General features: G+C 42.9%; 1 protein-coding gene across 1 annotated transcript in view; it reads left to right on the top strand.

The window, feature by feature from the left end:
* The first annotated feature begins 5,999 nt into the window (after positions 1-5,999).
* Positions 6,000-9,747, top strand: part of SLC3A1 (solute carrier family 3 member 1) — a 28,045-nt gene continuing 24,297 nt past the window's right edge. The window contains 2 exon segments of the mRNA XM_042446850.1: positions 6,000-6,662; positions 6,664-6,826. Coding sequence (XP_042302784.1) covers positions 6,399-6,662; positions 6,664-6,826 — 427 coding nt within the window. The 5' untranslated portion in view covers positions 6,000-6,398.

The following is a 9,747-nucleotide window of genomic DNA, read 5'->3' as shown; positions in this document are numbered from 1 at the left end:
GCGCATGCACTTGAGCAAATGTAGCCCTTCCAAAGTCTGCAACTCCCAGCATCTCTCATCATTGGCTACACTGGATGAGGCTTCTGAGATCTGTAGTCTGGCACCTTCAAGTAGATCTGTCCCTGTGTTAAGAGGGAAGGAAGAACAGTGGGCTACAAATTTTCTCTGCCTCTTATCTCTGAAGGTACTATAGCCATCTCCAGAGTTGCTCTCTTATCAGCAACTTTTATTAACTGTGAGATTGTTGGGTCTTTGATAACTAAAGGTCAGTCTATGGGCAAGCAGTTTGTGAAGGAAGCACCAAATTAATAGGCCAAAGTGAGAACAAAGCCTCCAGCAGAAGTGCAGAATAGGGATGGGAGTTGCAACAATATGTGTTTTCGGATAAAGGAAAGATATGGAGGTCAGGGGGCTGAGAAACCCTGGATTGGTAGGAGATGGGGAGAGGCACTAAGTAGTTCTGAATTAACCAGCCAAACTTTGGTCTGGAACAACTAGAAAGATGTTTAATATGTAATCTGGGGGGGGGGGACAAAAGCTGGCCAAGGATTATCTTGGAGGTTACAATCCAGTCAAAATTTAACAGTCCCATTTTCCATTTACTTAAATGGGAGAAATTTACTTTCAAATTCCTGTTGAATTTGACTTGGACTGGGTGATACCCCCTACTTTTTATGCTTGTAACAATTTGAATGCAAGCAATTGCTTCAGTTGGGTGTAATGCCTCTCTGCTTAGCAGCAAATCCCACAGAGTTCACTGGATGTAGGAGATGGTCTTACTCTAGGATAGGAGAGGGTACTGTATCATAAAGCCCTCCAAGCTTCTGTTTAGCTCCCCAGAAGCAAGGTGTACTGAGAGTTGCAGTTCGACAACATCTGGGTGGCCAGACAACTACTATTCCTTCTCAATGGCTGCATCTACACTGCACAATTAGTTTGACACCACTTTAATTGCCATGACTCAAGGTTAAGGAATTATGGGATTTGTAGTTTTGTGAGATATTTGGCTTTCTGTTAGGGAGCTCTAGTGCCACAACAACGTACAACAAAAACAACAACAACCCATGTGCTCTATCACTAATGGCTCTATAAAATATGAACCTTTGATTCTGGCTCCCTGCAGCTCAGTGCTGCCCTACCCCAGGCCTAATGATGTCAGATTGGAGCAATGCCCAAAGTAAGAACTAGCAAGTTACGGCATGCATTACAAAGAAAAGGACTGTGGCAGCTGGTGGGCTTCCTAGGTGTGTAGCTATGGTGTGAGGGAGTGAGAGCATTGACACCCCAAATTGTCCCCACCATGATTTTTTTTCTCCAGCATCCAGATTTCTAGCACTGCACTAACTTAGCGTGGAGTAATGGTTTGAGTGTTGGACTACGACTCTGGAAACCAGAGTTCGATTTCCGGCTCAGCCATGAAAACCACTGGGTGACCTTGGGTAAAATCACATGTCCTCAGCCTCAGGGAAAAACCATGGCAGACCACCTCTGAACAAACCTTGCAAGAAAACCCATGAAAACCTTAGGGTAATCATAATTCAGAAATGACTGGAAAGCAACAAAAAAAATCAGATGACTATTTAGAGGTAGATTTTTAAGTATCCAAAGAAAAAGGGCAGCTCTTGGTATGAACAATTTCCAGTGTCTTACTCTCTGAAATGCTAGAAATTGGGGGACTGAAGGAAAATTTCATTAATCGTGATTGAAATCTTATTTGGAGGGGCAATATCCTCATTTTGCATGTGTGTGTGTGTGTGTGCGTGCACGCGCACGTGCACACACACACACACTACACACACCTTGAGCTATAATTCAAAGCTCCAGCCACCCATAGTTGTGTTTTCTTCAGAAAGGTGACATGGGCCAGGTGTGTTTTGGTAAAATGAAAAGGCAGATTCCTGGAATCTCAGTAGCACAATGCTTTGTTTTGCAACACGTGCCACTTGGCCAGGTACCCAAAAAGTGTCTCCCTCCATCTTTTCAGGGCGCATCTACACTGCAGAAATAATGCAGTCTCACACCACTTTAACTGCTGTAGCTCCATCCAATGGAATCCAGAGATTTGCAGATTTGAAAGGTCTGTTGCCTTCTCTGGAGAGGCAGCGTTGTGTAGTGGTTTGGATGCTGGACTGGTTTGAATCCCTGCTCAGCCATGGATACCAATTGGATGGCCTTGAACAAGTCACACTCTCTCAACCTCAGAGGAGGGCAATGGCAAACCCCTTCTGAAGAAACCTGCCAAGAAAACCCTGTGATAGGTTTGCCTTAGGGTTGCCGTAAGTCAGAAATGACTTGAAAGCATACAACACACACACACACACACACAGAGCCTTCTCTGCCAAAGAGTGCTGGTACCTCACAAAACAACAAATCCCAGGATTCTGTAAAATGAAGCCATGGCAGTGAAAGTGGTGTCAAGCTGCATTATTTCTACACTGTAGATGCATTCTCAATGAATACAGAAAAAACAATTGTGGCAGGAAGGAGGGGAAAGAGCTGAACCTCTGAGGCAGGTAAAAGACTGGTGGAGGGCAGGGAAGGGGGAAGAAAAGAGAATGAGGCAGGGGAAATGGCAAACCAAGGGGCAGGGGAAGGTGGCACAGCTGGTAGGGGGAGAAAGTGCAGCAACCAGTGAGTGAAGTTCCTTGTGAGGTGGGGGGTGTTCAGTGTAGCGTAAGAGGATGCCTCTTCCTCTCCTCTGTAGTGGCCTATGAACTATTATCAAGGCAGTTTACTCCCATTGGCTTGCCTGGCTGGTTCTGAAATTTTTACCTACCTTCACTATGAGAAAATATAGCCAAAGTGGTGATCAGATCCAGAGAAATAAAGCAACATAGCCAAGTGATCTTTCTTCATATGTTTTTCTTTCTTCATTTATTTACACATATATACCACTTTTCTACCAAGGATCTTAATAATTAATTGATATTTATGTCTTGCTCTGCAACACTAGAGCTGGAGGAAAGCTCTACAGGTACCATGGACTGCTAAAATGACAAATGAATGGGTCCCTAGAGCAAATCAGACTTGGACTCTCTTTAAGAGCCAAGATGACTCAGTTAAAATTGTTGTATCACGATATGCCATGATCCATATAAAAAGACGTTGTTGTTGTTGTTGTTGTTGTTGTTGTTGTTGTGTGCCTTTGCCTTCAAGTCATTTCCAACTTATGGCAACCCAAAGGTGAACCTATTGTGGGGTTTTCCTGGTAAGATTTGTTCAGAGAAGATTTGCCATTGCCTTCCCCTGAGGCTGAGAGCATGTGACTTGCCCAAGGTCACCCATGGTGACCCACTTCACGGCTGAAGGGGGAATTTAACCCTGTTCTCCAGAGTCCAGCATTCAAATCATGACATCACACTGGCTCTCAACTGCAGTGACTAGGGAGACTATGGAATATATACAGATCATAAATATGTACCAGTCACTAATGCATAATTTTAAATTCTTTGTCATGATCTCTGTGAATCACACAAATGGGTTATCCTGCACCTCCACAGAATAACACACTTGTGTGAATTCATAGTTGACTACTCAAAGTACTACAGTTACAGGTAAGCAACCTGTCCTTATGTATTCATAACTACGTTGCCGGAATCCATCCATTGATAACCAGTGTCACTATTAGCAAATGTATCACTACTGGCCAGAGTTGTAGTCCAGCACTCAAATCACTATGCCACACTGGCTCTTGCAAATGACAGTAATTCTTGGTAAAGTGGAAGGCAGTAGGAAAAGAGGAAGACTATACTATGACAGCTGGGGGGTCTTGGGACAGACGGCAGCAACCAACCCATTGGGTGTTCACCCCCTGAGGTGTTATCCAGTGCTCACCACACCCCACACTCCTCGAACATCCCTAGTGACACCCCTGCCTGAGTGTGATGACTAGGACATAGATGGAAGCTGACTGGACAGTAATTAACAAGGACAACATTTTTTCCCATCTTGTTCTGTTACAAGTATTGAACAGGCCGTCTGTCCACTACTCAAGCAGTGTAAGTGTGCACAGGATTGCAACTCTGGGTTTATTGGCTTTAACTTCCCATTGAATCAAGGGCTGAGGAATTCTCAGGCAAAGCGGGAGGCAGTAAGATATGAACAGCTCTTTTACTGGCAGGTGACGTGATCTTTTATTCTACTCATAAAAGATCTAATAAATCAGAACATTTAAGGACATCAGCAACCTTTGCATGACCTGGGTATTAAACACAATACAACTTTGGAATGGTTCCATCACACAATGAGGCCAAGTGAAATTCTACAATTCTGTAGAGTTCTGCACAGAGGTGTTTGGCATGCAGTCTTCCTCAGTTTCTACTACCCTCTCCCATTCCTAGCATTATTGTCTTTTCTAGTGATCTGTATCTTCCCATTATGTGGCCATAGTAAAACAGCCTCAATTTTATCGTCTTACCTTCCAAGGAGGTTTCAGGCTTGATCTGTTCAAGGCCCCGTTTGTTTGTCTTTTTAGCTGTCCACAGTATCCTAAGCACTCTTCTCCAGTACCACATCTCAAATAAGCTTATTTTCTTTCTATCTGCTTTCTTTACTGTCCAGCTCTCTCATCTGTGTACATGGTCTCTGGGCAGTGGGACCTCATGCTCCCTGTTGTGGGTTGGTAGTTCATAGATACAATAATCTAGAACAACCAAAGGAAATGGATCAATTTGGCCTTCTTCCCAATATGTTGGCTTTCTATATGCAGGAAGAGTGGTAGCAAAGGGAGGGGGAAAGAGAAATTACAGCAACATCTTGCTCATATGAGCTCCGACTATTTGCCTATTTGGCCCAGGACTGTCAAGCCTGATTGGCATTAGGATCCTATACAAAATCTCTCCCACAGCCTGGTGCTTAGTTCCTGCAAATCCATGCCAATGATCTCTCTGACTGAGTCTATCCATCTGGCATGTGGTTTTCCTCTCATTGTTGTCTTTTCTAGTGAATCTTGCTTTCTCCTGATGTTGCCAAAGTACTATAGCCTCAATTTGATCATCTTGGTTTCTAAGGAAATTTCTGGCTTTATTTTCTCAAGGACCCATTTGTTGATCTTTTGTTTGTCATAGCTGCTCCTGCAAAATACATAAATAAATAAATACTTTTTAAAAATGCCCTCAAGCATGCTCCATACCTAGGAAGTAAGGGGACAATTTCACTGTGGCCTGTTACAGACTGCCAAAATAAAGCTGCTTCGGGTCTCTTTGGAGATATGTTATTTAAATGATGCATGGGTCCTAAGAATCTGGAAGCTGCACCAAAGCTGCACTCCAGTGCTTAGGAATGGAGTGTGGCTTTGGCGCAACCTCTGGACTCTTAGGACCCATGCGTCATTTAAATAGCATACCTCCAAAGAGACCCGAAGCAGCTTTATTTTGGCAGTCTGTAACAGGCCTGTGTTTTGTTTTTTTGTTTTTAAAGGCCTCTCCTGGGCCTAAATTGGCTCAGGGAAGTCTCAAAATGTGGTATATATGCAACCCATGCCAAAGTTTCAGTTTCTTGGTTCTCCTCCAGCACATTCAAGCATCTGGACACTGGTCCGGCACTTTTGCAGTGCCAGCTGACTCTGACAACATGGAGAAACAGAGCGGAGTATCATCAGCTTATTGGTGGCACTGAAACTGAGGAATCCCAGTGATTAGGAGCCCTGGTGGCGCAGTGGTTAAATGCCTGTACTGCAGCCATTCACTCAAAACCACAAGGTTGCGAGTTCAAAACCAGCAAAAGGGCCCAAGCTCGACTCAGGCTTGCATCCTTCCGAGGTCGCTAAAATGAGTACCCAGACTGTTGGGGGCAAATTAGCTTACTTGCTAATTAGCTTACTTGCTGTTCACCGCTATGATCTTTGGAATAGCGGTATATAAATACAACAAATTATTAATTATTAATTATTTCATATAGATATTAAACTGCACACAGGATGGGATAGCACCTGTGGCAGCACTCAACATGATAGCCAGAGGAATGAGTTTCCCAGTGCTATTGTCTGGAACCAGTTTGGTAGATAGGAATGAGATGACAATAATACTGTGCCAGCACTGCTTGCCTTGCCTGAAAGTGTTAAAAGTCACAGATGCCGTGCCAAAAAGGAGTGGGTGCGGAGCAGCCCTATTCAATCTCCATTCCTGAAGTGCCATACTTTTTCTTTTGAAGTGTACTTGGAATGAGCAGGACCTTTGTTCTCTTGCAACAGTCTGTCACTTTGAGGAAAAGGCTTTTGTTCCAAGGGGCTGGGGCACTTGATGCTCTTAATCTTACCCAGACTTTGGACTGGTTGCTCAGGTTTATTTTTAAACCAGAGATTAATGACACTAACCTGAGGTATTTCACCATCTCAAGGTATTCTTACTGCCTCCTTCCAGCTGCAGCAAGTAAGAGGGATGAGACAGAGCTGAGTGAAAATGGTTGACAAAGACAGTAAGGAGATCTCTGTTGAGATGAGTGAGAAAGAAGGTTTCGAGAACAATGGGTTCGTTCAGAGTGAGGAGGTGGAGGAAATGGAGGCTGATGCCGTCAGCCAAGAAGCCATGCCAAAACTGTGTGCTGTTGGCTTGGATTTAGGACCTATGCAAGAGGTAACTCTACGGCCTTATGCTGGCATGCCCAAAGAGGTCCTCCTTCAATTTTCAACTCAAGCACGCTATCGAGTTACCAGAGAGATACTTTTTTTGGTTGATCATTGCTGCTTCTCTGGTGCTTTTGGCTGCTACAGTGGCAATCATTGTCATGTCCCCCAAATGCCTTGGCTGGTGGCAAGCCAGCCCCATCTACCAGATCTATCCTCGGTCATTTAAGGACACCAACAAGGATGGAAATGGTGATCTCAAAGGTGAGTGCATGCAACATTTCTGTGGTAGAGAAAGTAATTCAGGATGAAGCCAAGTTGGTAGTATTGCCCAGTAGAAAATGTTTTTAAAGAAATGGTATGTTTGGAGTTGTGTTGTTGAAATACAGGGCAGATGCCTGTGAAATAAGGACATTCATCCAATATGGCACCTTGCAGGAGAGGAGATCTTTAATGGTAATCTGGAAAAGTTTCCTATCAGATTGTTGATCAATAACAGCCATTATCAAATGGTGCATTGAAAGTCATGACATTTAGGAACCATGTGGAAAGTGATGACTTGACCAGCTGTTTGATAATGGGGCACATTATAAGCAGCGAGTTGCTTTGCCTTTACTGTGGCTCCATCATTATTGTCTAATGTCCAATTGGCATATATTTAAATTAATTTACATGCATTAAAACTAATGGCATACATTAAATTTAAATAACAAAATTATTTTTATGATTCAGTCATAGTGGAAGAATGAAAGCTATTTATGGACAACACTACTTATATCCTACTCAGAGACCCTCTTTTATCAGAAGCTGAAGAAGTAGGAGAAGGCCTTCTTCATGGTGGCAGCCAGGCTGTAGTGCAGTGCATGCACACACACACACATGGATGGCTCCTCCTTCTTATTCTTCTTTAGCAATAAATTAAAACAGGGATCCTTTCACACTGCACAGTTATAGCCCTATGATTCCACTTTAACAGCCATGGTTCTGTCCTTTGGAATCCCAGGATTCATAGTTGAGGGAGGGGTATTAAGAAATCTTAGCGAGAGAGCTCTAGAGCCTCACCAAACCATAAACCTCAGGATTTCATAGGATGTAGCCATACAGATAAAGTGGAATCATAGTACTATAAATGTACTGTGTGAAAGGGCCCCAGACTTATTTTAAAAAACCAACAGCATTGAGGGTAGCATTTTGGTAGGTCCTTTAGGGTTGGCTGCTGATGTTTCACACAGCTACTATGCAGCAGTCCATATTTTGGAAATGCTGGTACCAACATTTTAAATAAATTAATAATGATGAAGCATGTTGTTGTGTGCCTTTAAGTAATTTCCAAAGTATGTGACCCTAAGGCGGAGCTAATATGGGGTTTTCTTGGCAAGACTTGTTCAGAGGAGGTTTGCCATTGCTTTCCCCTGAGGCTGAGAGAGTGTGACTTGCCCAAGGTCACACAGTGGGTTTCATGGCTGAGCTGGGAATTAAACTCTGGTCTCCAGAGTCACAGTGCAACTCTCAAACCACTATGCCATGCTGGCCATATACTCAAAGTATTCAAACATGGACACAGCTCACCTTTAGGTGACCATGCAAAAAAGGGAGGGAGTGATCACTAAATGCAATAATAATTTTCATAAAATGTTCATAACATTGACATGCTGTGAATGAAATGTGTAGGTGTGCATTTTAGCACCAGTGACTATAATTTAAATGCTTCACTATTGTGGGAAAGACTGATACCACTTGACTAGTGTGCCTGCTCTGTCTCCTGTCTGGCAGCCTACATTCAGTCTGCCACGAAGGGGCAACTTCAAAATCCTGCCACTCCCATCATATCTTTAAAGTGGGTTTGGACACAGCAGTCCTCAAAGTAGAGGACTACCCTCTTTAATGGAGGACACATGGCCACTGTACATCACCCCAAAGCTTTCAGCATGTCCTTTTCTGGAATGTCAGCTCAACCTCATAGCTACCAGGCAAGAATAGACAACAGCATCAAAGCCACTTGCTCAGCCAGAACATTGGTATCAGGCTATGAAAAATATGCACCAACTCTGATTGAGAAAGGATAAAAAGTCATTTGGGAACCGGCAGAGTAATCAAGATGGTCACAGGGGAAAAGATGGTCATAAACATACAAGCAGTTTACCTAACAGAAAATAGAAATCTGTACGTTCAGCCTGAAATTATTACCTATTTGCATCTTATAAATATTCCAAGTTAATGGTCCTTGAAATTAAAAGTTCTAGAAAGTTATTTCTAGATGAAGGAAACTGGATGCCTATCCTCAGGTAACACTGTTGTCTAAATCCTATTAGTCCTGACTAAAGTATGGCAATTTAATCAATTGGATTTAAGTACATGTTGACTCACCATTCAGCTGTTGCTTTAGTTGGAACTAAACAGATATCCTTCATGTTTCTTCTTGGACATAATCCAAACATGGGAGCCTGCGTGGGACTAAACATCAACAAACTGCACATGATTAAAAGTACATCACAGTCTTTAGTTGACTTCAATTCATTAATAATACACTCTTCTCCATCAAGTTCAGGGCACTGTAAAGGGCTCTCTTTCCTGCTTATTTCGTCCTCATAGTGACCCATTATGCTTTATAGGTAAACTGGGTAAGAAAAAGTAAGTTTCTGAAGGCCATCCCAATGAAACATCATAATGATTGAAGAACTGGAACATGGCTGCTGCCTGTTTAGTCCCACGTCATCATCATCATCATCATCATCATCATCATCATCATCATCATCATTGCATATCCTGCCTTTCTCCCAAAATTGGGATTCAAAACACAATACAGCTAAAAACATACAAAAAGTGAAAATTAAAATAGGATTAAACTTTTGACAAGACAGTGGGCCCTGCTATCACTGGCATTTGATTCCAGGGCCATCACACACACACACACACACACCGAACCCATTGTTAACAATGGAGTAAAATGGTGTCCCTTATAAAATGGCAAAATCAAGTTTTGCCTTTGGGAACTTTTTTGGAAGATTTTCAAGCTGTGGGTGGTAGAATCTGTCGATCTGGAATCCTTGGATACCGAGGGCCAACTGTCATCATCGGTGTTTATCAGACGAGCTCTTAAAGAGGTACTATTCCAGTGTGACTCCTCTAGCAGCCTCCTGTTGCATGCTGGGATTGGCAGTTTTAAGGAGGGGTATTTAGAATTC

Source organism: Sceloporus undulatus, chromosome 1, assembly GCF_019175285.1.
Source record: "Sceloporus undulatus isolate JIND9_A2432 ecotype Alabama chromosome 1, SceUnd_v1.1, whole genome shotgun sequence".
NCBI classification, from domain to species: Eukaryota; Metazoa; Chordata; class Lepidosauria; order Squamata; family Phrynosomatidae; genus Sceloporus; species Sceloporus undulatus.
The sequence above is the reverse complement of the archived record's forward strand: the minus strand, read 5'-3'. Positions and strand labels throughout refer to the sequence as shown.